Here is a 27,691-nt window from a genome sequence, read left to right on the forward strand (position 1 = left end):
CAGCCAGGCAAACACGCAGGTTTAAAGGCATGGTTATTTCACGTGTACAAGGGCGATCCCCAGGGAATGCATGGTCCTCAGAGAGGTGCCGGAGTTTTAGAGATTGGGCAGAACGAAGAGAAGGAATGTGAGTCTCTGGAGATGGTGATTCATGGGAGGGAAAACAAGAGCGCCCGGCCCAGCTGGCCTGTGTCCATCCTTGAGACCGTCTCCAGGATGAAGGTTTGAGGCTGTCCTCAGCGGATCACCCAGTGGGGCCCAGCGGCTTCTGGCCCTGCGACGCTGTGCCTCGCTTCCGGGTATACAGGGACAGGAGCTCTTTGCACCTGCTGCTGCTCGCTTGCTGCAGGTCTACGTCCCTGGCCAAGAAGGCCCATCTGGGGAAGTGTAGTCTGTTTCCCACACCGATTCCATGAAGATAGCATCAAGGAGAAAAGAATCCTGGCCTGTGCCACAGCAATATTTTAACACATGGTATCAATTCAGCCACCACCCTTACCAGTCACATGGGGTGGGATAATTCACAGTCGATGCCACTGGAAAAAATAGGTGAAGCTGTTGTCCTTTCCATTTTCTCCCTGCTGTCATGTGGGAAGGCTTCCATGGGAAGGGGTTTGGGCGGGATGCCGACTCTCTGAGGTCCTCCATATTTTCTCCCCACAGCAGCAGTTACAGCAGCAGGTCTCTGCCCTTTGGGGTGAACTCAGGAGGCAGGTGACACAGTGGTCTGTTGCTCATAGCAAACTCCAGGACCAGATAGATGTTTTGACAAAGCAGAATCTGGCACTTCGGGAGGGACTGCAGGCGTGTGGACCTCAGGATCCTGCAGCCACCGAGAAGCCTGCAGCCTTGCTTCCCATGACCTTCAGAAAACATGAGCTGGTAGGCACAGTGAGTCCTTTGTATTATGTAAGATAGTGTCAAAGAGAGCCTGTGGGTGGGGTGCTGCCCCTGGAGGGCTGCTGCCCTATCTTGCGTCAACTCCAGGCCCCACTGCAGTGTGGAGTGAGTCCTGGCCAGGCCAGGCTTTCCTGGATCCCAACAGCCAGATCGCATCCACCAGGCCTGCCTTGCCCACATGCAGTCTTCCAAGACACAGAGCAAGCTCTAATGGCCATAGGGGCGGCCTGGATGGCGTTTCAGATGGCCAGTGCAGGCGTCTCCACTCCAGCTCACTGCCCTGTACTAATGCTGCCACTAACTCTGCCGTGATCATGGGGTTGGGCTTAAGGGATGGAAAGACTGGAGTCTGACCCTTGTTCATGCCACGCTGGCTTGGATTTTGCCATCCCCCATCCTCATGAGCTGTTTCTCATCAAGAAGAGGAAAAGAATTCTGGTCTCTTGCCATAGCAATATTTTATCATATAACAACAATCCACCCACCATGTTTACCAGTCACACAGGTTGGGATAATTCACAGTGGACACCACTTGGTGAAAAAATAGGTAAAGCTGTTGTCTTTTCGGTTTTCTCCTTTGCTCTCATTTGGGAAGTCTTTAGACAAACAGGACAGTTGCCACCTCATCCCTTATTAGGAACCAGTGTTGTCTGAGACGCTGTCAGCCCTGCAGCGACCTGCCCGCTGTCGTGGACATTTGGCCTCCGTGGCTGGGCTGTGTGACTAACTATGTGCCCCAGAGCCTTCGTGCAGCCAGTGTTTTTGCTGCTTTGTCCCAGTGCTATTTCTCACATGTGAACCTGAAGTGCTCATATCAGTAAAACCACAGGAACTGATGCTGATACGTGGAGCCATGCAGACATTTCCTGGTATGAGTCAGGTAGTTTCTGGTGAGGTAAGAGAAGAACTAGCATTTTCTGTCTCACTTGCTACGTGAAATCCTAAGTGGTATAGTTCAAGGACTTTGGGTATTTCTTTCATGGCATAATCATATGCAATTACAGACAACACACACACACACACACACACACACACACACACACACAGCCCTCCCGTGGGCTGTGAAGGCCCTGCGGTCTGCTCACTGCCCAGCACTTAGGAACAGTCAAGAGGGTCTCTCACAGAAGCCATGGATCGGGGACATCCTACTCCTCAGAGATGCCTAGTGGGTCAGAATCGAACCTGCTCTCCCGATGATTCAAGAATCTGTTGGTGCTACTAATAGAGGCTGTTAGGAGTCTTGTGCCATATCTGATACCACTTCCCAACAAACCAGCCTGCCACTCCACTTGGTCACTGTGTGTGGTCGAGGTGCTATGGAACACATACCCCAGGTGATAGAGAAATCTCACCCACTCTGCACCACACTGCAGATTTTTGTTTGCTTGCTTGCTTTTTGTTGGTTTGCTTTTTTTTTTTTTTTTTTTTTTTTTTTTTTTTTTTTTTGCAGTACTGGGGATTGAACCCAGTGCCATTGCTCTGAGCTATAATTGCCAGTCTTTTAAAATTTTTAATATTGTGTTAGGGTCTCTCTAAGTCATCCAGGCTACACTTGACCTTGCAATCCTCCTTCCTCAGCCTCTCAGAATGCGGGATTATAGGCGTGTGCCTCTGGCTAACTTCGCAGTTTCAATTGTTCTCTTGCTTTGAATCATTTCTTGACAAATTTGTAAATGTTCACAAATCTGCAGAGGGTTCTTCTCAGCATGGGGCTAGCTATGAGAACAGCACATGTTCTCAGAAAGAGAAAGCTGCTTTGAAGGAAAACGATCAGGGCGGGGAATCCTGCACTCTTAGGTCTAAATATATCTGCAGACACAGTTTTATGGTAAACATCAAAAAAGAGTGACGCATGTGGGCACACAGCGTGAAGTACACAGCTGATGGCTGGTAGCCCTGGAGTAGAGTGAAGGCAAATGCTACCCCCATGACTAGGAGGGGTGGAAACTCACTGGGTCAAACTCAAGCAGCTCACTTCATCAGCAGCACTTGCTTCTTTCTGAGAAGTTTGGTTCTTCTCAGAACCAAATGCTGAGAATCCACACCTCAGGCCCTGGGCCAGTTGTGGAAGCAGCCCTGGAAGGAATGTCATGTTTTCCTCCTCCTGTAATACAGTCTTAGCTGAACACATGTGACCCAAGGAGGATGATGTTGGGGTTGCTTATTCTGTGGCCTTCGGGATCCATGACCACCTGGACATGGTGTTCAGTCTATTCTTAGCATTACTTTGAGGGGAACCTGGCTCATTTCCCCACCTTTCACTCCACATTTTTTAATGTATTTGATTCAGGGTCTCACTACGCAGCTCAGACTTGCAGTGAGCCTCCCCAGCGCTGGGATTACGGGAGTGCACCACCATTCCTGGTGCACCTGGGCTGGGGCTTGCACAGCATGTGTCGCAGGGGATTGAGCCCCATTCCTGTGCTTGCCTGAGCAGGCGCTTAGTCTGCTGAGCTATCTCACCAGCCTTTGTTCCACATTTTTTAGGACAATTATAGTGGCGTGGATTGAATCTGATTTTATTTTATAGTTACTGCTCCTTTGGACATGTGGGAACTCGCCCTTTATTTGTGATGAATTATCTTTTAGATATCAGTATCTACCTTCGGAAAACCTTCATCTGCATCAGCTGATGAAGAAATCATGCCACAGCACATCGGTTGCCAGAGTTATAGTGCTGCCCTCCTTCAACACGGACTGCCCCCTGCAAGTGCACCTTCCTCCAAGGTGACCTTCATGTTTATACACTTGTAGAGGGAAGAGGAGGCTTGCAACCAAACATGATACCCCACCTCACCGCAGCTCTTCAGGGTACAATTCTGGTTCCCTGGTGGAGCGTGTGCTCTTAGGAACTCAGTGTCTTCCTAGGAGGGCCTTCTTAGTAGCACAGTCTGAGAAGGTGTCCTCAGGGGCAGCGCCTCGCTTCACCTCTAATCTCTTTGGCCAGGTATCTAAAGGTGTTTTCTGAGCCCCTCTATGTTTTACCTTTGCTGCGTGGGGCAGGGCTCGTCTATGTGGTGGTTATGCCTTTTGTTTGGGGGCCGCAGTACAGGATGCTGTTTAGCTCTATTGCACTGCTCCCTGTTAAAAGGAGCCCGTCTCAGGAACACTCCTCCATCGGTGTGATAGATATTGTCTTCTCTGCTCTGTCAACCTCATCCTTGGGAAGCAACATTTGTGTGTCCTCCTCAGGCAGTGGATTACGGAGCTGAATTGGGTAGAGAGGCCACAATCTGAAGGTGGCTGGGTCCCACAGTCTCTCAGAGTCTCAGTCTCAGTGTGGTGGGAACACAGGAAACACCTGCTTCTCCGAGGCAGGATCTGAACTCTCCCTGTTCAAGCATTTGTGCCCGTCCTTTCAGATCCTTTGACGATGCAGCAACTGAAGCTCCAGAGGAGCATCTGTGTGGTTTGCCTGGCTTCTTTTGAGAATGCGTGCTTCTCTCCTACCCTCACTGAGGGGGATGCACTGGGCCCCTGTGGTTAGACTGTATGTTGAAGGTGTGTATGAGTGAAGGAATGACTAAATGGTGGCTAATCCGCACCTCAGAGCTGTCAAGTTTTGAGAAGCACAAAGGCTGAAAACAATTTACGTGTACTGTGCTAAGTTCAGTTTTAAGCACTTGATCTTATTATGGTGCCTGACCTGTCTGCTGTATCACAAAGTTCCTGAATTGCAGGAGATCGTGGGTTTTATAACAGGAAATGGGTTGTTTCCAGAGAAGCTGCCCTGTCTGTGTCCCTCTGCAGGAATACAAACAGGGATGACATGATAACCGGCATGTGTAGTGATTCACATTTTTTGGGCTTAATGATGCTCTTAATGCGAAAATACCCCCGCATCTATTGTTAGCCAATAAATGCAAAGGTAGAAAGAGCTGGCTTTTGGAACTCGCTCGCAAAATCTTCATGGCACAGCACCCGCAGGAGGTCAGGTCCGTTGTAAGCAAGGCTGGCGATGGTGGCAGGGTGGTCTGCAAGCTGGTGCTGCTCGCACCAGCGTAGAGAACTCCCCACTAGGCGCTCCTGCAGTGCAATTGGCCGCACATGGATTTATACAGATAACATTCCACTTAAGTCAAGCAAAAGGTCTCAGCTTGTTTACATGGGCCCAGCAACTTAAAATAACTGCATTTTTGTAGACAAAAATTGAATTTCTTTACACAAGTCTTTAAAGATAAATTGTGAATTAATTACATATAATGCTCAAAAACTCAGTTAGGCATAGCGGTGTATACCTCTAATCTTAGCTAGTAGTCTACAGAGGCTGAGGCAGGAAGATGGAAAGCTTGAATCCAGTCTGGGTAACTTAGTGAATTAGAGAGACCCTCTGAAAGTAAAAAGTTTTTTTAAAAAAAAGGCTCAGTGTGAACATTGAGTTCAACCCCCAGTAAAAACAAAAAATAACATTTGCTATACCATGCTCTATACTTGAGATTTCTTTCACCATTAAAATCATATTGACTTAGCTCTTTGTATTGGTGTAAAGCTTGTAGTGCAATTCTGCTGGTACTAAAGGGTTTGGTGCTAAAATTCACTGTGTACAACACCTGTCTCTGTGGAAGTGATGTGCAAGTCCCATGACCGTCCTTGTCTCCAGGGTGTGCACAAGCCTTCCCGAGCTCTGCAAGAAGCCAGTGGCAGGAAAGCATCAGCACCAGCCTCCAACATCCAGCTTCAGGAGATGAAGGCACCAGCCGGCCAGGAGGGTGAGTGCGCGTGGGCTTGCCCTCCCTCTGCTCACCGTGATACACCCCCGTTTGCGACACAAAGATGCGTCCAGGAAGCTGCACCATGGCAAGCATATGTAGTCTTGGAGCTTCATTTTTTCAATACAGATTTAATGCAATTCCAATCAAAATTCTAATAGCATATCTCATAGCATTAGAGAAAACAAATCTAAAATTCACTTGGAGTCAGTATTGACTTAAAATAGCAAAAGTAATTCTCAGCAACAAAGGCAAGGCAGGGGTTATCATGATCCTTGATATGAAAATGCACTACAAAGCTACAGTGACAAAACCACCACAGCACTGGCGAAGCAGCCAAGGATCAGTGGAACCGACTAGAAGTTAAAGCAATAACTCCAAACACACTCAGCCACTCCATCTCAAAAAAATGCCAAACACCTTCACTGGAAGAAAGATATCCTCTTCAACAAAGGTGCTGGGAAAACTGGCTGTCCATGTCAAACACTAAAACTACACCCATGTCTCTCCCCGTACACTAAACTAAAATCCTTGGAGTGTCTTAATACCCAGCTGCTTTGTGTTGATTCTTGAGTTGGATCCTCTTTCCTTGTCGTGGTGAACCTGCCACAGTTCTCTTTGCGCAGTGCAGTCTAGCTGCTGGTTCTTCCAGATGTTTCTTACCCTCTAACAGGTGGTTCTCATGGACACCAGCCTGACACCTTTATTCCCCAGCTTCACTCCACCCTTTGCAGTGTAGACTTTCTGCCTATTGATCTTCAGTAGCTTAGCCACTGTTGTAGTTTTGGGTTTTGCTACAAAACAATATAGTACAGGACACATATTTTATAGGATGATGTTATAATGAATCAAATACCAAGAGTGTAGGAAATCTGTCCACAGAGTAAGGACTCAGGACTAGTGGAGGGCCTGGATCCCACAATGATGTCCTGTTTGAGTCCAGCTGAAGACCTGGAGCTCATAACAATGTCTGCCATGTGTCCAACTGGAGGTCTAGAGCCCATAACAATGTCTCATGTGGGTGTGTTTCATGGATCTGCACTGGGAAAGCCTAAAAATTAGTGGTAGAATCTAGAAAGTCTATGCTAGCAGAACAAAGGATCTGTGCTGGCAGGCTGAGGGATCTACCCTGGAGCCAGGAAGTGATGTCCAAGTGAGAACCAGAGCTCTCTCACAGCCATCCTCAGTGACAGACAACAGGGTCCCTGAGCTCCTTCTGTGGTGAGAACAATCAAGGTCACCAGAAAAGCCAGTGTGAGAAGGTCCCCCAGCAGAATAGCCCAGGAGAACCAGCAGCTTCCCACAGCTCCCAGTAGCACCCCTAACAGCCTAGCTGCTGCTTCTCCAGTTATCTCTTATGCTGCTGTCAGCAATCCTTGGGGGGGGGGGGACACGGAGGGGGCTCCCACACCTGGTGTCATGCTGATTCAGTTCAGCAGGGTGTTCCAGGTTGACCACCACTTATCAGTGCACCACAGCCACCTTGTCCACCTGCCGAGCCCTTGCTTTCCACAGTGGTATGGTACCCACGGGAGGTTTCAGTTTATCGGTTGCCCTGTGCTTGCTGCCATCTCCTCAGCCCTCTGGCTATCTCACTTATTGGTGACCCTCCATGGCTTCTTCCAGGCCCTCCTGAAAGCCTGTGGCCCTCCTTCCCCATGCCTCTGCCTCCTTTCATACATCCAGTGGCCCAGTTCTTCTTGGGTCCTGTCTCCTTCCCCTGTGTCTGCTCTCTGCAGGACAGAAGCAGCTTCAGGGGCAAGCCACGCTCCCTTCCCAGCCATTCTCTGGAGTCACCCTGTGCTTGAGAGATGTGGCTAATGCACTCACCCACAGCACCTGCTCCCTGCATGATGCGCTGTGGGTGGGACCAACCTGGCACTTGTAATCTCATAAGAAAAAGAGACCATGTTCCCAACTAAATCAGACAGAGGGATACGGATATTTTCAGCGTCTGACACACTGTCTTCTGACATGTAGCTTCTCTCCTCTTTCAGACACATGTTCTTTGGTCCCTTGTTCCCAGGCCAAGGCCAGGCTCCCCCACCAGGGCCAAGCCAGGCAGCTCCCTCGCTCCTCTCCAGAAGTCGGGGGGCAGCAGGTAGGTGGGGTGGAGTTGCCCCGTGGAGGCAGCTTGGGGTCCCTGGGAGCCTGGAGGTGGTGGCCAGCGATGCATGCCATCTTGTCTTCCTGATGGGTGTGGAAGATTAAGATGAAGCAAGTGCCTCCTGGCTCTCTGAGCTCACTCAGCTTGTCACATAGAAGAGACATTTTTTCTTGTAGATGTAGGTTAGTTGCATTTAGCACATGGCCAAAACCAGACTGACATTTTTCCTGACTTAAGAGTTCCCCAAATCAAGATTTTGTTATATTTACTTATGATCATGAATGGAAATGAATGAAACCAAAGGCAACTATAGCAGAAATACTCCTAAACCATTGCCACTGGTCTGCTTATTATATACTATATTTAATAAAATATCTCAATGAAGTGGGTAGAGTTTCCCCTAGGAGGGAATTTTTACATTGCACAGATGCTGTAAACGTTGGTGGCTGTGTGGAAATACCAGGGCAGGGCCCCACTTGTTTTCTGCTCTCTATAAAAGTCTGCACCACCCACCCACTGTACCCTCTCCATTGTCATCTTTAGGTGGATGCTGGTGACCTTTGTCTCCGGGCTTTAAATTTTTGAATTCCAGCTGCTAATGGTTTCAACTCAAGGCCTTGGTGCTCTGCATTTCAGAACAAAGTTTTGGGTGTAGTAGTTGTTGCTATGTTCCTTCTGGCCAACACTGAGAGAACAAGTGGGAGAAGCACCTTCCTAAAACACAGAGTGGACTGGGGCATTGCTCAGGGGCAGTGCATGTGTCTGGCATGCCCAGGGCCCTGGGTTCCTTCCCCAGCCCAGAAAAACAAAACAGAATATCCAAAGCTAATTGTCCCTACAATGTTCACAAAGGCCACAAGAGCCATGACTATACTATTTCTGCAGCGTCTTCCCACCACAGAGCCAGGACCTTCCCAAGAAGCAGCGTGCCTTCCGAACATCCCTGCAGAGAAGGCGAGAATACAGGAAAAACGACATGCCAGCGGCAAGGTAGGCATGTGCAGCACTCCTTCCCCAGTTGCGGCTCTCATGCTCCCACTCTTTGCTTAGGCTATCCTGGGCCTCCCACTCAGAGGCCTGCAAGCATCTGCCAGGGCTAGAGAAAGTAGCATTCTTTGTGACAGGAACATTTGCCTCTGTCTCCCCAAGTGTCTCCCAGCCCCTGCCTCCTCGGAGGACACCTCCATCCTGAGGATCTGTGCTACTACTGGCTGTTGTCCTCGATTCAGGAGGGTCTGAAGAGATGCGTGAGCAGCTGTGTGCATGGGGCAGCTTGTGAGTCCCCGTGGAGCAGGGAGGGGCCTGCTCTCTGTTCAGCTCAGTGCGCACACAGTGACCCTTTTGCAATGGCTGGAGAAAAACAAGAGTACAACCTTGGTCTGCTTTAGTTGAGTGGACTCTGATCTCAATAAAGGAGGATTTCTGTCCTTGGAAGTGGATAAGACATACAGATAAGGAGAGCTCGTCAAGAGGTTTTTCTGCGCAGCTGTTCCACAGGGCCGTTGGGGAAGGACCCCACTCCACAGGCCCTGTCGTCCTGGTCAGCAGTAGGGGAAGCTGCTGGTTTGTCAGCAGTACAGGAGGAATCCATCTCTTGGTGGGAAGCACAGAAGTGCAGATGCGGGAAGCAGGAGGCCTGCTCTGTGCTAGTCCAACACAAGGCTCCGCTTCTGCAGCTCCGGACATCGGCTGTGTGCCCATGTCCCTGGCTACCCCGCTGTCTCAGGTTCCTGGTACTTTACTACCTCCTCTGACCTCTCATCTTGTGTCCTCTGCTCTTGTGTCTTCTTTTAGATGTACTGAAATCCTTTGCTTATCTCTTGTATTTCATAATATATATAAAAAAAAAACCTACAAAAAAGTCCTCTCTGGTCACTACAGATGGGCCCAATTCTAACCTTGTCTTTAGGTGATTTAGGTCAGGGGGTGCTCACGCTGCCTTTGCTGTGTGATCTAGAAAAGGTGTAATACAAGACGCACAGGGCTGTTGATGCACTAACCCAGATGACTTTTTACACTACTTTAAAAAAGCAGCTGAGCCAGAGAGATAGCTCAGAGGACAAAGCCCGGGCCCTGACCCCAGGGTGCGCTGAGCCAACAACTGGGTCTGAGTGTGGTGGTGCTCACCTGTAATCCCAGCACTGGGGAGGCTGCAAACAGGAGGATCACTAGGAGTCTGAGCTGCATAGTGAGACCCTGTACCAAACACACACACACACACACACACACACACACACACACACACACACAGAGCAGCAGCAGCAGCACACTCTAGGATAATGATTAAAGCCTATTACATAAATACATGAACCGTAACGTTGCTATCCTCGTGACGTATTCTGTTGCTCATGTGTCGTATGGGCTGCACCTTGATGTGATGGGCAGTGCAGCGGTATGCCTGCCCCAGCACCACTGAACACACGAGGGCGACAAATTCCCCTGGGTTATAAAGGCCGCAGTGTGGCCTTTATATTTTAAATATAAATTTTAAATATTTTAAATATGTGTGTTTTTTATTTCCAAAACACAATTGGTTCCTTAAGCCTTGTTGAAATTTTTCTTGGTTAAAAATTCATCTTCTAATATTGAACAGGGTGCAACCTGCTCTATCCACCTGACTAGTCTAAAAGCAAGAAAATGAGCAATTTTGTATCAAGCCTGACAAACTGGATGGCGTGGGATTGGCCAGCGGGGCTGTATAGCACCAAATTTTGTCAGATTGCTGCAGACATTTCATAAACAAAGCATCGCTTTTATCTCTGACGAGTTAACTCCTGGATTTCTGAGCTATATCAAGAAATAACAACGTGTATATTTAACAAAAATACATTTTACTAATTTTCACATGCACAGTATTAACTCCCAAAACAGTGAGCTTATTTCTGTCATTTTTTTCCTTATGCTAATCTTTTCATGACATACCGAGGAATCAAACTCAGGATTAGGGAAAGACTAATTTGACTAATATTTTTGATTTGAGCACCAAAAGTCTTTTCTAAATTTTTTTTCTTAGCATTATGCATATGAAATTTCATAGTTTCTGATTGTTAGTTGGTGTCAATGAATCTTTGGGCGAGGGTAGAATACTGTATTAGCCAAGTGATTGGGTCAGAAAGAGCAGAAAGTCTATAATGGATAGCTTTTGCATAATAATTATGCAATTTTACAGCCCGGAATTCCAAATTTATCAAAACCAATGATTACAAATTATCCCAAATGATAGCAAATGTGTACTGTGACCTTATAAAAAATACTTATGGAACAAATTTATTTATTATTCAAAACAAATTCAGGGGTGGAGCTTTGCAACTGAAGGGTTCTGTGATTTTTCTTTTCTCTTTGGTGGAAATGCAGCAAGTGGTGTGAACAGAGCTACGCAGGCAGTGGGCACAGAATGATTTGGAGTGGAAGGAAAATAGCGAAGCTTTGCATAATCACATACTTTTCATCTCGGAATCTTGTGTCTCCATGAAGGTGGAGCAGACACTCAGCGATGGCCGCATGATTGTCACCTTCCCCAATGGCACCAGGAAGGAGACCAGTGCGGACAAGAAGACGACCACCATCAAGTTTTATAATGGTGATGTGAAGAAGATCAAGCCTGATCAGCGAGTGGTGAGTCTACTATTTTGAACCAGTGGCAAATGTGAGGAGAGGATGCCCACAAGGCCATCGAGTGGAGACAGACCAGCTCCCATGCGACTAGGCTTGCTGCCATCCTCCTGTGTCCTTTCATCCCTTCTCTTAAGGACACAAGTGCCATGCAGAAGACCTGCATGAGGTGACCAGCAGCTCTCAGCGAGGAGAGAAGTGAATACCTTCTTCCCACTGTCTCACTTTGCAGTCGTGATGAAATTCCACTCCATTGGCCTGTGTTTCTGAACTACAGTCTTACTTTGGAGACAAACATGTACATTCAGCTGCTTTTTGATTTTGGAGGCTTATGTGTTTTACAAATTTCCCCTGCCTACTGTGTGTGTGAGAGGGGCTCAGCCTCAGTATGGAGAGCACTCCCTGCGACTGCTCCTTCCCCGTCACCTTCCTCCTCTGCAGGCTCCCTCCTAGCTCCTCCTTTGCTGGGAGCTGAAGACTGTTGGAAATGTTACTGTCCCATGGAGGCCCCCTGGCTGGTGGTCCTAACCATGGCCGTGGGTGCATCCATGGCCACAGGGCACAAGAAGAGGAGCTGGCCACCAGCACCCAGAAGTGACAGGGTGGTTGTATGGATATCCAATACAATGGGCACCTGTTTCTTCTCTTGGCACTGCCAGCAGGCCCTGGGGCCAAGCGTGGGAGCTCCACTGTGGTGGCTCTCATAGGTCATGCCCTTCAGGCAGGATGCAGCCAGCTACAGGCCCAAGGCGCTGAAGTCCACAGACTGCTGCCCAGGTGCAGGACTGAGAGCTAGACTATGTCCTGCAACTTCTCCCATGACTAGTCCAGTGCCATCATTTCTGGGGTGTCAGTGGCCAGCTGCTTTTCTTGTGCCCTGTGGGTGTGATGCACCCCTGGTCATGGGTAGGGCCACCTGTGAAGTGGTCCCTCAGCTACCTTCAGGAAATGCTTTACCATATTAAGTACAGATGCACCTATGAGGCAAATTGCCACCCAACACAGGTCTTTCTGGCTCTTACAGATTTATTACTTCTCGGATGCTCAGACAATATACACGACCTACCCTGATGGTGTGGAAACTGTACAGTTTCCTAATAAGCAGACTGGTGAGTGGGGCCACCCTGAGCTTGTATGGTTAAGCAGCTTCTGCATGCATGTATCATAGAGGGTGCTATGGAAAAACTGGGTTGAATAGTTAGGAAGCCTTTCAGGCGGGTTCTCTGGGGCAGCAACTGTCCTTAGGCTGTAATTCAGACCTTAAACTGCTTCTTGTAAACCCAGTAGCCACGGGCCACTCCTTAATGCAGGTCTCTGAGCACCCCAAGTCCTGTGGGTCCCCCAGAGCCCCAGACGGCAGCAGGCAGGATGCATTGTGGTTTCGCTCTGCTGGCATGGGCAGCTCTAGGGCAACAGCAGTAGACAGTGACCGCTCGCTTGCTTGCATGGCAGCCCCTCCCAAACCCAACTTTGGCTGAATGAGGGACACTTCCTGACCTGGTGGCTAATGTGGCCAGAATGCCAGCTTCCCCAGATTGAGAGTCCCCTAGACTGTCCTCTGGAAAGCCCTCTGTGCGTTGGGATCCGCCGTTCTGAGTGGGCGGGACGTCTCTGGGCATTCCTTGCTGACACCTTGCTGATTACCCAGGTAAGGAGGGTCCCCTAGTCTGTGCAGCCTATGTGAGGGTGTGCGGGTCATAGTGTGTGCATCCTAAGCTTTTCCTCTCAGTATAAAATCCTCTTTACTTACCAATGCAGTTTTTTTGTGTGTGTGATTTACTTAATTTTAGTTTAGAATGAAAATATAATTTCTAGGAAATTCTGTGGATTTATTAAAATCTTATATTACTGCGTGCACAGGGACACACGTATAATCAGTTTCCCAGGAATCTGAGGCAGAAGGATCTTGACCTCGAGGCGGCAAGCTGCTGTTTCCCTCCTACGGTCACATCATTGCCCTAAAAGCAGGTGAATTCCTCGCTGCCTAGAGCCTGAAATGCCACCTTCTGGATAAGCTCGGAGTTTTCAGGCTTCGTGAATTTGTTTCCCCTTTTCATGGGTTAATTTTATTTCTCAATGCTTTTAATCTCCATTTTTTCATGTTAATGATTTGGATATCTTCATCCAAAGACTCTAGCTCCCTGGCAGGCACCGACCGGCGATTTCCCTCTGAGGGGGCACTGCAGTGGGGATCACCAGCATCACAGCTTCCCTGAAATTTAGGGTGTTTTGTTCTAGAGTACATTTACAAAGAGCACACAGATAGGCATGGGTGGCATTCCTACTGTTTCAGTGTCTCTGTGGTCACAGTCACTATCTGAGGGGACTGGCATCCCAGTCTCCCTCAGGCTGCCCCATGTTGAAACAAATTGCCCCTGAACCCTGGGCTGAGCGCTGGGGTTTCCAGAGGCCGGGCCCTGGGGTCAGATCTGCAGGGAGCCACCTTCCTGCCGATTGAGCCAAATGTCTTCTCAGGCTTCCACCCAGGGAAGGACAGCCTGTGGTCACTTTCTGGCTATGCTGATCCATGCCAGGCTGTCCCCAGCAAGCACAGGCTATGCAAAGTGCGGGTTGGAGCTGGAAGGCTGGCATTCAAGTCAGGAGTCTTCCTCTTTCTCAGACATTTTCCTGTGAGGCGGTGCTGGCTGCTCCTGAATTGAAAGGCCACCATGCTTGGCTCCTGCTGCTGGAAGTCTGTGGGCCAGAAGGTTGGGGACTGCATCAAAACATACGTGTTCTGACTAGAAAGTAGAGAGGCTGAGGTGGGCTTTCCTGAGGTTGTGAGCCCAGTAGGTCTTTCATATAAGCTAGACTGGAAGGGATTCTAGAAAGTTAGTGCCGTATATTAATCTGGACTTTAGGTTTTAGTTTCCTAAGAAACTAAGAAGCCTAGGGCTAGGGAGATAATTCTGTGGTCTAAGTGCCTGCCCGGCAAGGACAAGGACCCAGGTTCAATCCCCAGCACCATAGGCTCCAGAACCCCAGGTGTGCTGTGCTGGCCCAAAAACCAGGTATGGATGTTGGCCTCCTGTAATCCCAGCACTGGGCAGGCTGAGACAGAAGGATCATTATGAGTCTGAGCTGCACAGTGAGACCCTGTACTAAATTAAAAAAAAAGATTTTAAAACATTTTTTTAAGAAAAGAAGCCTAGCTATAATTGTAAAACAAAGTAAAAACAAACCCTAAGACCAGATTTTGTATGCAAATATCAAGCTGTTCTTTTTGTATAGTAGTGAAATTGATGGTGGTGAGGTAGTTCATTCAGCAGAAAGCTACTGAGTAGGGGACAAATTCAGAGCAGCGCTGTCTCCCAGGCGGAGCCATCTGACCACCTTTGTCCTAACCCAGGGAGGATCCTCTCATGCCTGAGTTTCGATGTGGACAGTGAGTGAGGGGACAAGACTGCGGGGCACCACTGAGGGCCCCCCTGGGGCATTGGAGAGGTCCAGCAGGTCTGCTGATTGTTGTTTGGAGTTGGAGAACCTGGCTGTTAGGGCAGGTCTCTCTGAGGTGACTGTTTCTGGGCTGTCAGTGGATGCTGCTCTGACTTGGAAACTATGGCGCATTTCCCAAAACTGTCATAACTAACGCGGAGTGACAGCAAGTGTGCCCCATGGCTAGTCTGATTGGAAATTGCTGGAGCGTGTGAGGTCTCCCCACCCCATTCTGTAAGTTTCTGAGGTGTCAGGGGCCTTTGAGGGTGTGTAAATCACTGTGCCCATGGCTCTGTACTCAGGGGCAGTCTGGAGCATCGTCCTCAAGACTGATTGTTAACGTACTCCTTGGCAAAGCTTCAGGAGTACAGGGGCTCAGCACCTCGGAAGCGTTGCTGCTGCCATCTAGTTTGGGTCTGTAAAAGGTCAGCAGTGGCTTCACTTTGCATCTGCCGAATCTGAACCTCTGTATCTCTATAAAACCAGGAATTTCTTTTTTTTTCTTTTCCCTGTGTTTCAGGGAAGGGTCTACAGGGTGTTCAGGGTTTCACTACTAGATTGGACTCATAGTGATCCACCTGTTTGCAGCCTCCCAAGAGCTGGGATTACAGGTGTGCACCACCACGCCCAGTCTCAATTGCCATCTCAGTGTGCCCCAGGGGCGGGGACAGCACAGCAGCCACGGGGGTCGAACCCCTGGTCCCTGTGCCTGCTTGCAGGCACTTTAATCTGCTGAGCTATTTGGCTGGTCCTTAAAGCCAGGAATTTCTGAAGTAGTAATTTCTTGTCTTCCTCTCTAGAACAGGTGTCCGTGGCTGGCACACAGCAGCTCAGAACTCAGCCTATATTAATTACTCTTATTGACCTAATCAATTTACTTATTCCTGAGCCTCTTGGGGGCTCAGCCTTATCCCAGCTTCTTGACCAAGGCCTTAGCTGTGAGCGTTGATCTCTTTTCTACTCTCTGCTATACCCCAAAATTTGCATTTTACATAAGAGTTTTTATTAATTGTGAAGGAATCTTGCCAACTTCAGTATGCTGTGCAAAAACACTTTGCACTAAGACAAGGACAGCCAAAGTCTGCATAACAATGCACAGTTCTGCTTCTTAGTGTCTGCCCAGATGTCTGCATTCTTGGGGAAAAACACTGTCCATCTGGATTTTGTGTGTGTGGATAGATTTCTGCCTGATTTGTGTCAACAGAAATAATTTGAATGTTGTTTGCAGGGAAAATGTCCCTTCCTGTGTGGAGCCAGCTTGGTAATGGCCTTACATGAGCTGACTCATGGGTGTAGGGCGTTGCCCACATAGTGTCACTGGGAGCCCTTCTGGACCCCCGCACACACCCTTAAGATTGTCTTCAGAGCCATTTGCCCAGCCACAGGAAGGGTGTCACGGTAAAGGTGCCCTCCGCAGGAGCAGCTCCAGGGCTGGGGCTGCAAGTGGCCGCCAGGTGGCAGTATGCCCACAGCGGCAGATTCGGGAAGCACGTAAACTTGATTTGCTTGTCTGATTTAACAAGGACCATCGCTTTGTTTGCGTATCTTTAGATCAAAAAGTGTTCTGTTATTTGGGTATGCAAACTCTATAAGTGAAGCTGAGTTCATTCCCTATTCTGGTTTTTTTTTTTTTTTTGGTTGTTGTTTTTTTCACAATTAGATGATGGATGATTGCTTTTTTCTCTAAGAAATGAGATTAATCCATGTAAATGGGGCTGAAAAGCCAGGCTTGTGTTGCACAGACGGGTAGAGGTGCTTCTAGGGTGTATTTCAGAGACTAACATGTTGGGTCATAGTGTAATCAGGTGCTCTAAAGCTAAATGTTTATGCCATAATTTGTATGATGGTGGATACAAATCTTCATGTGATCTTCTCCCCTGTATTTCAATTTATTCACTTAAACTTTTTTCATGTTGATAATGAACATGTACATTGTATTCTGGAAACGTGCTACATGCTTTCTATTTCTTTTTATTTTAAATGCCCCTTCTTTTAATGTATGTGGTACAGGGTCTCACTACACAGCTCAGACTCATAGTGCTACTCTTATTTTCAGCCTCCCCAGCTGGCATTACAGATGTGCACCATCAAAAGTGGTGTCGGTGCAGGCTCAGTGCACCTGGGGCTGGGGCCAGGGCAGCCTCTAGTGCTGGCAATTCAACCCTGGTCTCTGTGCTTGCCTAAGCAGGTGCTTAATCCACTGAGCTATCTTGCTGGCCCTTTCTGTGTATCTTAAGAATAACATTCCCTCCAATTACTATTTGTTCCATTAAGACAAACTCTGCACTGTTCCTGCTTTAATTTTTATTTGCTCTAATTTTAGCTAGAACTCTAAACATTGAAAACTTTTTAATGTTTCTGTTAAAGTAAGCTCAACCTTACAGAAACGTTCCAGGAAAGCACAAAGCACTCCTACTTGCTCAGCTTCTAACCTTGCACTACACGTCCTGGGACATTCTTTCTCCTTGTCCCATGTACTGGTCAGCTTTCCTATTCCTGGGAGAAAATACTTGACAGCCACAGAAGGAGTGAAGAAATGCTTACAGGATTCATAGCTTCAGAGGCTGCAGCCCCTGCTCGGCGGGGCCCACTGTGTGGTTGTGAGATCAGGCAGAACATCATGGTGGAATGGGGCAGAGGAGCCCAGCCGTGGGCCTCCTGGCAGCCAGGAAGAAGAGTACCGGCAGGAGGCACAGCCTCCAGAGGCACCCCACTGGGGCCCACCTCCTGACACCCTCGGCTGGGACAGTTAGGACATTCGTGCACCAAGGTGCGCAGCACCCCCAGAAGCCCCATGAGTCTCTTGAGATGAACTGCATCCCTGCCCATCTTTCACTCTGTTGTGCTTGTTTCTGCCAGATTTAATTCTAAGTTGAGTTTTCTCCTTGACATGAGTTACAATTACTCCTGTATAGTTTTAAGTATTTTTTTAAAGTTTATACAGACTTTCGGGCTCATTATTCTTGCTTGTCACTCCGATTCCCCCGGTTAGTGTGCCGAAAGCGGGGGGTCTTTGTTCTGTTTCTCGTTATTTCTGCCCACTGTCCACGGAGGGTCACAGAGGCCTTCCTGAAGAGGTGGCCTTCAAGGGGGTGGGAGTGCAGGGATGAAGGGAGGGAGCTCTGTGGATACTGGGGAGGACATTGTGAAGAAAGCGGATCACGGAGTGTCTTGGAGAAGCAAGGAGGGCATCGTGGCAGGAGGGGACCACAGACAAGGCCAAGTATAGGTAGTGGAGCGTGGAGGCCACAGCAAGGAAGGTGACTTTTGTTCAGAGGGGTATTCCCTACAGCCCTTGGAGCCAGGGCTCATAGGAGCTTCCTCTAGCATGTGAAAGACTGTTCCACAGCCTTACAGCGTCTGTTGGATCACTGGAAGCAGCCTAATCTCTCCCTTTGACGGCGATTTTCCTATTTCCTCAGTGCTTTGAAGAACTGCCTCCAGTCATCTTGTGATGTCCATGGCCGTGGACTTAATTTTGTTTGTTGCACTGGGGCTATGTCATGTATTTTGGGTCTGGCGACTTATATCTCACATGACTTAGGGTTGCCAGAATTAGCAAATAAAAGTATGGATGCTCAGCTAAATTTCAATTTTTTTTCTGTATTTTAGGGCCAGGTCTACAGGGTCTGCAGGATCTCACTACATAGATCAGACTCCTAGTGATTCTCCTGTTTACAGCCTCCCAAGTGCTGGGATTACAGGCGCAGGCCACCATGCCCAATCTCTCAATTTTAGATAGCAAACAAATGATTTTATTGTATGATCCATGTAATACATGGGACATACTTATACTAAAAATTATCTATAGCTTCTCTGAAATTCAAATTTAACTGCACGTCCTAGATTTTATCTGCTAGCCAAAACTATCTTAAGTCCAACAAAATTCTCAGATATTATTTTTTATTAATGTCATCTGTCCTCTTTTTTTCTCTTCTTAAATCTCCTATTGCAGGTATATTATATCATTTTATTCTAGTCTCCTCGGTCCTAAACATATTTCCTCCTTATCTTTTTTACTTTCTTGTTAGGTTCTTTAAGTAATCTTCTAGGTTATTAATTTTCTCTCCAGTGGGGCATTACATGCTATTTAATACACCCTTTAAGCTAGATTTGAAGGATCACACTCTTCACTGCAGAGCGGAGTCTCTATCAGCTCTCCTTGGTCTTCTGGGGGGCGCCGTCTGCTCTTGTTTCCAGCTTACTCCATTAGTCCTTATTTTTTGTGCATGTTCTCTTTGTCTGCTTCTGGTGATTCCGTGCTTGGAGCGAGCACCATTGGCTCTGCCCAGGCCTCCTTATGCTGCTGCTCCGTGCCTTTCGGGCCATGCTTGGCAGGGTCCTGCGGGCCCAGTCGGGGTGTCTGTCCTGGAGCTCTGTGCTGCTCCTGCATTTGCAGCCACACTGTGCTGCTCCTAGGCCTGCAGGCAGTGGGGCTGCAGGGCCGAGCCCACTCCGCAGGCAGTTGTAGCCACTGGCTCCTCGGGGAGAGCACGGCAGCACACACTCTCCCTGGTAAGCTCCACTGGAGAACAGTAGGTGCCTTCCAGTTCACCCCTCCGAGTGACCCGTGCCTCGAGTGTGTCATCGTGAAGCAGGGACCCAGCTCAGCTTCTCAAGGTGAAGCCCTTGTACCCTGTCCCAGAAGGCTTCTGTAGCCTGTGTCTCTGGGCTACTGGGATTAGCAGATGAGCACAGGACGCAGGCAGCAGTGGGGCCTACTGTGTCTTCCAAAAACCGCTGTGGTTTGAGGCCCTTTCCCTGCTATTAAATACTGATTTGAAAAGGTTTTTGCATCTTTCTCCTTGGCACTACTAGGTATGTTATAGTGGGAAAGTTTGTAAAATCCCTTTGGCATACCGCCAAGCCCCACTAACTACGACATCATGGATGTGCAGACCACAGGCCAGGGCTAGAGCACTGCTGTGCCTCACATAGTCCCAATGTGTCACGTGCAAGCCATCATCCCAAGCATGAAGAGCCACAGGCTGGGCCGGCACTGCCGCCGGGTCCCAGGCTGTCCTGCACTCTTCTCTTCAGACCTCTTGTCTTTGTCCCAGTTTTTCAATCGGGGTTATTGTGTGTAGTGCTCAGATGACCATCCTCACAATCTGCCACTGGGTGTGGGATTAGGCAGTGAGCACCAAGGAGGACAAGAGTAATTGCTTTCCTCAGTGACCCCTCAGCAAATAGTTCAGAGCAAACAATTACACTTGCTGGTTGATAAATGCCTTGCTGGATGATTGGTGTTCACTCAGCTCTGGTGCAAAAGAAAAGTACTTTATAGATAAGTGTTTTCTTTGAACCCCGGCCAGTCCATGTAGAAGGTCTCCAAGTACCACTTGGTTTTATAGCCAGAAATCCAAGTGCTGTCATTGTTCTTGGATATTTGCATTGTCTTTAATGATTCTATACTTCTATCTATGACTAATGCTTCAGAGACAAAATCAAATGAGAGCCTCATGGTTGCCCTATTGCCATTTTATAGGCATGATTTCTGTTATGTGAATGTTCAGAAAATTCATACAAAAAGGAGGGCTGTGAAGATAGCTCAGTGGAATAAGTGCTTGCCTGGCAAGAGCAAGGTCTTGAGTTCAATCCCTGGTACCACCAAAAAAAGAAAAAGAAAAATTCATACCAGCTGGTAAAGACATATTTTATATTGACTATGTGCCAGGCAGTCAGTGAGTCTCAAAATATTGACCAGTGATGAGCCTCAACTTCTCCAGAGCATTCCACTAAGAACTTCACTTAGGAAACAATCTTTGCAGTTTGTGCTGTTATTTTAAGAGGCAGAATTTTCCCCCAGTTGTCAGATTCTTCACTTTTGTTTTTCTGCCACTTGTCTGCTGGCAACTGCTAACAGTTGACAAAACAAGTCAATATAAGAAGTAAATGAACATGTTTTCAACAGCGAGGGTCAAAAGCATTCAGATGTTGGAAGTTGCCACCTGTGAGCCTAGCGAAGTACTTGGACCTCAAGTGTGGGATTTAGGGAGTGAGTGAGAAAGCAAAGAGAAGCAATAGAAATATCTTAGACTGGGAGTTTATTTGAGTAAAGTGTGGAGAAGATCAACATTGTTATTAGTTTTCTTAAAGCAAAATATTAAAATATTAATAACATTGACAGAGTGGGGCACAAGATAAGTCTGGAATATTAGTCCTTTGTGGCATGAGTCTTAGTTCATTCAGCCTACTATCACCACAAACCAGACAGTTGCAAACAAAGGGAGCTCGTTCTGCACAGCTCTGAGGCCTGGATCCAGTGAGGATACATTGGTGGTGCTTTCCGTCATGGCAGGCTGTGGAGCTCTCTGGAATGAGACCACTAGTTCCTTTTATGAAGGTGCTTCCCTCAAGACCCAACTACCTCTCAAAAGCAGCATCTCCTGGAACCACTGCTTTGGGGGTGAAGCTTCAACACATAATCCTTGGGGAGACATCGACATTCAGGCCATAGTAGAGTGAATCGCCATGAAATATATTTGAGCAAGTTAGACAGATAACTTATGGCAGTGCAAAGAAATCTGTGTGTGTTACTTAAGTCCTGGCTAGAACAGAAGGTTGCAGCAAGGAGATGCCATTGTTTATACAGGTGTTCTTTCTGATTACTTTCTAATAATATTTAAGTCCTTGAACTTAGATTGCTTGATTTAGCAAATAGTGAGTCAGACTCTCATTTGTGCTTGAATATCAAAGTAAATAAAAAATAATTTTCATGGCACAAGTATGTTCCATAGAATATTTGGGATAGATAAATTCTTTCTGACATTTGATGGCATTCCATCACAGTAAGTCCATTGTCAGTTGAAAATACTATAAGCAGAAAGTACATGAAATACACTTAAGACACTAAACACAGCAATGTCACAGTGCATTGTAATGTATACGGTGTCCTCCCTGGCCATGGCCTGGTCCCTGAGGGCTGTGCTTATGGCCACTGGGAGAAAGCAGTGCTGCACGTCACTAGCATGGGAAAATCCCAAACTCAAAATTTGCAGTTTCTGTTTCAAGACTGTATGTGTTTCATTATGTTTCGTGTGACTGAGACAAAATACCATACAGGAGGAAAGGTTTACTATAGCTCATAGTTTGTGGAGGCTTCACTGCATTGTTGTCTAGTTTCAAGACAAAAGGAGAAGTGGTTCATGGCGAGCAGGCAGAAGACAGCAATGCAGCAATCAGCAGCAGAAGCAGCAGCATGCAGTGAGGCAGAAGCCTCTCCTCCTTATCCCTTCCAAGCTGCCCGCCTTTTGGCTGGTGCCGCCCCTACCCCAAGTGGACCTTCCCACTATCCATATCCAGAACTACACTTAAGCAATCAGTGGACTAATCACGCACCTTTGCTCAAAGCATTATACAATGTTTACATCACCCACCCTCTAATCAGGAACCTTTAGAGAGCCCATGTATGGTCATAGGAGGCTCTGAGGAGGCATCCAGATCTAAGCTGTAGTGGTTTCTACTGGATGCATATCACTTTTCTATAATCATAAAGCTGAAAAATCATACCTCAAATCATTGTAAGTGGGAAGCTGTCTGTACTTTTGCTAAAGTATTATTAATTCGTCTAAAACTCAAGTCAGCATGGGGATTTGATAGTGCAAGTGGCAATTTAAATCTATGGACTCACATGAGCAAGCAATATTCTCTTTCTAGAAATCTCACCTAGGTAGGTCATTGAGATAGAATGTGGTTTGTAAACACTTTCAGTGTAAGATGCATTTAAAAATATATTCTACAGAAAAATTCTACCCTGACGGCTCCAAAGAAACTGTTTTTCCAGATGGGACAGTGACCAGGCTCAAGCCTGGCTGTGAGGAGACTGTGTTTCCTGATGGGACAATCATACGCGTGAAAAGGTTGGTGCTGGAACACACAACGTGAGTCCAAGTCATTCCTGACTTTTGATTTGTGTATTTGATAATTTATTTACATAACGTATATTTTTGTGAGGTTAAGTATTTAATTCCAGTACCCAAAAAAACTATTTATTTAAAAATAATAGCAGGGGCTGGGGAGATGGCTCAGTAGAATAAGCACTTCCCTGGCAAGCGCAAGGGTTTGAGTTCAATTCCCTGGTTCTGGAAAAAAAAATAATAATAGCAGAAAATATTCAATGCAAAGAAAGATTTGTACTAATAGTGTTTGGACAGGATCTCCTGTCTGCATTTGGTACTATGAATAACCACTAAGAAGCTAACAATGTACAATGTATTAATTATTGAAACTGTCCTATTCATCAGTTTTGAAACTGTCTCATTGCTATTTGTTTCTCAATAAAATAAATATTTAAAAAAATAATAATAATAGCAGAAAATAATACCATTGGCTGGGCATGATGGTGCATGCCTGTAATCTCAGAACTTAGGAGGCTGAGGCAAGAGGATTGTTGTGAGAATTTGAGACCAGCCTGTGCTAAACATGAGCTAAAGACTAGCCTGAACTGCATAGTGAGATCCTGTCTCAGAAACATGGATAATAATAATAATAATAACAATTATTATTATTATTATTCTAGAAAATAAAACCATTGACACTACAATGTTTGTCTTGTGAATGATTTCAATCTCTATGCAGAATATAGGTTTAAACATTAACTTAGGGACATAATGCGTCAGTTGGTAACAGGGCCCACACAGGCTACTGTTCCAGATCACACTCTAATTTCATCACAGTCATCTTAGTTGGTGTCAAAGCTACCTAACCATGCTCTCCTCGGAATGTGTCCCTGTGGTTGAGTGACACTCAGCTTTGACTCAGTGAGGTTGGCTGGGCTCGAATCGCACCATAAGGCTCATTTGTTTTTGGCCTGGGATCTGGGAGCCTAAATCTGTCGTAGAACCTTCATGAACAAATACATGAGACACACCATAGAGAGTGCTGCTGGGGTTTGCTCTGGATGTTGGTGTGAGCTGGAGACACCCGAGGCCGGCACTGTCTGTATGATGGCCTGAGAGGGCTGGGAAGCCATGTTAGGTCCTTTTTTTTTTCCAGCCCAGATCCACTTGGCTGTAGTACCCTGGTGGTGTTGCCTTGATGTCCTTAGTCTCCCTGTTCCTTCAGTTTTGTAGCTTGGAGGCTCAGTCTTTCTCTACTTCAGAGCTCCATTAACTCCCTTGTGGCCAGCCAAAATATTTCCTCTCATGTGGTGGCATTTTCTGTGCCCTGTCATGGCGCTCTCTGTGTTTACCACATCTCTGCTCACCCGTGCCTCAAGCTGTCATCTTAGGTCCAGTGCACAGACCCAGCTGCTGGTGCAGTTCATCTCCCTTAGGCCCCACCTGCGTGTCCTCAGCCCTTGAGCCCTCAACAATGGTACTTGTCCTTGCTCCTGTCCTTGCTCTGCACAGCTGTGTCCTTCCCCCTGGGCACTGGCATCACTCGTCCCTACCTGCTCCATGTTCATAAAACTGGCTACGGCACAGCCTGTCTCACAGAGTGTTTCTCTTCTACCAGGAATGGCGACAAAACCATCGTGTTCAGCAATGGACAGAAAGAAATCCACACAGCCCAGTTCAAGAGGAGGGAATTTCCTGATGGTACCAGCAGGACCGTGTATTGCAATGGCTGCCAGGAGACCAAGTACAGTTCAGGGAGGATCAAAGTCAAAGACCAGACTGGAAGGGTCATCCTGGATCAGAAGCAGAAATAGAACACCCCTCACACTCACCACAGTTTATGAAACTTCAGTGACAGTTTTTGCAAGCACAAAGAGAAAAATGAATCCATTCTTGCCCTATTGATCTCGGAAAGCCCCAAACCCTTAGGAGTACTTGGTCAGCTAGAAATTGTAAGGGAAAGCGCTGTAGTCTCTGTTTAGGGAAAGCCATCAGAGTAGCACTAGGCAGATAAGAAGCTTACAAAAGCATGTCTTCTAGGGCCTTAGCCTGGCTGTGTCCATTTTGCTAATCCCACCATTTGGGGGAACTGGCACAGGACAGAGCCAACCCCACTACCAGCTTCTAGGAAGCATTGTGAACTGGGCTGAGTCTCTTGGGTCTGGCGGCCAGCTCCAGCCTCATTCAGATTGGCATCGTCCAAGCTCAAGCTGACCCAGGCCCCTGGTCCTCCCTCCGTCCACACCCGTGTGCCTTCTCTGCCCAGTAGTCATGACTAGCAACTCAGTGAGGCTAACTTGGGGTAGAAGGACGTAGCTATGGTGACCCTGGCTGTGCAGAAAGCCATTCTCCTCTGAAGTGCTTGACTTCTTAATTCCACCATCAGCTCGATGACAGGCTCTACTTTGGTTTTACAGGCGGCATAAAATATATAGCACATTGCTTTTCAACAAAATTTTAAACTAACGTGTCAAATCCCAAAGAGATAAAAAAAAAAGGAATACTTTTTTAAAAACATTATATGATGTATATTTATTTGACTTTTTCTTATTCTATGTGGACAATTTCAGGGCCAGTGATTATTTTTAGTGCCAATGATTATTTTACCCAATATATAGTGCGTACGTAATTGTATTTTTGTATTACTATTTGAATAACTCAGGCCTGATGAGCTATCTTGCCTTTGAGGGGAAAAGAAAGAATTTCACTGTAATTATGCTGAATAAAAGCCTGTTCTTATGGGATGAATGTCAAACCAAGGCAAGGACATTGTCAGATATAAGTGGCTGTGACCAAAAATCCACTATAATCCACTCAACTGAAAAAATGGGCTTGCTTATTGCTTTGAATCTTAAAATCATTCTATAGAAAAATTATCATTAAAGCAAAAAAATATTCTACTGAACTCTGGCTTCTAATCTGTTGGAGGTCAGCGGAGGAAGCTAAAGTACAAGTAGGCCATGACCCAGCACCACGCGATTTGCCTGGCCGCGTGTTGTAGCCCGCAGCACTTGTCCCGGTAGTGAGGTATGTGACATCGCTGTGCTGGAGGCCCTGTGTGGGACACCATTCTGGCGTGTTGGACAGCAGCTTGCTTCAGCTCTTACGCTCCCCTCCGCACACACTTTTACCTTGGTGCTCTAGTATGGATCTTAAACATCCTCCAAAGAGTCATGTGGCAAAAACGGGGGCGGGGTGCTAATGGGGGGTGGAGACTGGGAAGTGGAGGCTGGCAAGAGCTCTGCAGGTCCTGGGAGTGTGCCTTGAAGGGCACAGGGGGACCCGCAGCTTCCGGCCCCTCCCTCCTGGCTCCAGGTGAGCAGTTTCGCTGCGTGTTATCAGCGTGACCTGCACCTTGTCACTGTCTCCTCACCACCTCCAAAGCCAGGAAGCAAGCCACTGCAGGCCCAAACGTTAGGCCTTATTTACAGAAGCTCTGTTTCCATTTTTTCCTTCTTTTCTCCAGCGTTGGCCTAAAACAAACCTCGCTCTTTGTACGTGGACTATCTCAGGTATTTGTTAGCTTCTTGGAAAGCAGACTAATAGAGTCAGCATCTCGGAGAGTCGGGTCCAGGATTTTGCTCAGATACTGGGGTCCAGAGATACTCACGTTCTTTATATAAAATGTCAGTGTATTTATATAATAATCGAAGCACATCCTCCCATGTTCTTTTAGTCCTCTGTAGATTATCTGCGATATCCAATACAGTGTAAGTGTTGTGGAAATAGTTGTCTATATTGTTTACAGGATGGTGACAAGGAAAAATCTTTAAGTATTTGGTATAGATAAAAATACTTTTAATCTGCAGTTGGTTGCCTCCCGAGAGGCAGAACCCACAGACACAGAAGACTGATAGTGTGCCTAATATAAATTTTGAGGGGCAGAGATCCACGTATTTGCGAGCAGTACCCAAGCATCTGTGGTTGACCAAAAAGGGAGCAGACATTTAAGGAAATCATGGAACGGAGCGCACAGGGCCGGGGAATGGGTCAAGTCAGCCGCAAACTGCTGAGGGAGGGACAGCGAATTAGGAGCCAAAGAACCCCAGCTGGTCTGTTGGGACTACTGTTTGTGGTGAACTTGGAAAAGCCCCTCACCTGTCCTTTGTGTCATTTTCCTCATAGCATGACACTTCACCCTGTGGGATGAAAGACGAAGGGCTGGTCGCATACCCATCACTGCCATTCGCAGCCCATTCATTAGCTGTTGAATTTACAAGCATCTGTAGGAGGCGGGCCTGCTGCAAGGCCTGCTGTGAGGTGTTTGGAGGGTGGGTGAAGGCCTCCTGAGGGCGGCACCGCAGGTCTCAGGCACACATGCGCCTCTTGTGAGACTTCACCCTGCCCGCCTGCCAGTCTGTACTCAGCCACAATTTGAAACAGCCCGGGACTTCCCAGAAGCAGTGACACACTCATTCTCCAGGACTTCCTAGTCTCTAGGACCATCAGCCAAAACAAACCTCCTTCCTCTGTCAGTCACTGCCTCAGTGTTCTTTGCAGCCACGGAAAGTGGACTCCACTCCTGCGTCCTTTGGGTGCCACTTACCTGAACACCTTGCCCTCTCTCATCACTTGCCATCTATGGGTGCTCCTAAGATGAGGGGAGTCTGCTGTACGCTGCATCACGTCGCACTTTTCCACATGGCGGAACACTCTGCAACAGCTGAATATTGGGAACATCTGCTGTCCTCAGATGAACAGATAAAGAAGATACAGTTTTCTCTACAGTGGAATAATACTTGGCTATAAAGAAGGATAAATTGGAGCCATTTCTAGGCAAATTGATGTGCATGTAGATCATACTCCTAAATGGAGTAAGTCAGGCACACCTATGCAAGTATCACATTGCTTCTCAGGCATGAGAAAACAAAAGCATAAATGAGGACAAAACTGTAATACACAGTGTGAGAGAGGAAGAAAATGTTCAAATGGGAAAGAGAAACAAGAGACGGGAGGAGAATGGGAAAAGAGAAAAGAAGGAAAAAATGGAAGCAGAGCTTTTGTAAATAAGGAGGGGATGAGGGGTTGGAGGGAGTGAACAAGAGAAAAGAAGGATCCAGCGGTAGCATGTACAGCTGCAAGCACCC

At 47.2% G+C, this 27,691-nt stretch overlaps 2 protein-coding genes across 2 annotated transcripts in view; one reads left to right on the plus strand and one right to left on the minus strand.

Annotated features, from left to right (window-relative positions):
- LOC101592657 (centromere protein J) overlaps positions 1-24,422 on the plus strand; it is a 32,359-nt gene extending 7,937 nt beyond the window's left edge. The window contains exons 3-8 of the mRNA XM_004646236.2: positions 5,501-5,609; positions 8,618-8,706; positions 11,191-11,331; positions 12,353-12,437; positions 22,508-22,625; positions 24,223-24,422. Coding sequence (XP_004646293.1) covers positions 5,501-5,609; positions 8,618-8,706; positions 11,191-11,331; positions 12,353-12,437; positions 22,508-22,625; positions 24,223-24,418 — 738 coding nt within the window. The 3' untranslated portion in view covers positions 24,419-24,422. The remainder of the gene's footprint in view (positions 1-5,500; positions 5,610-8,617; positions 8,707-11,190; positions 11,332-12,352; positions 12,438-22,507; positions 22,626-24,222) is intronic.
- Positions 24,423-26,594: 2,172 nt separating this feature from the next.
- The window catches only part of Ttll2 (tubulin tyrosine ligase like 2), a 4,876-nt gene continuing 3,779 nt past the window's right edge, over positions 26,595-27,691 (minus strand). Inside the window, 2 exon segments of the mRNA XM_023706512.1 lie at positions 26,595-26,610; positions 26,703-26,890. Of these exon segments, the coding sequence (XP_023562280.1) occupies positions 26,595-26,610; positions 26,703-26,890 (204 nt within the window).

This window comes from Octodon degus, unplaced genomic scaffold (assembly GCF_000260255.1).
Source record: "Octodon degus isolate 3935 unplaced genomic scaffold, OctDeg1.0 scaffold00261, whole genome shotgun sequence".
NCBI lineage: Eukaryota > Metazoa > Chordata > Mammalia > Rodentia > Octodontidae > Octodon > Octodon degus.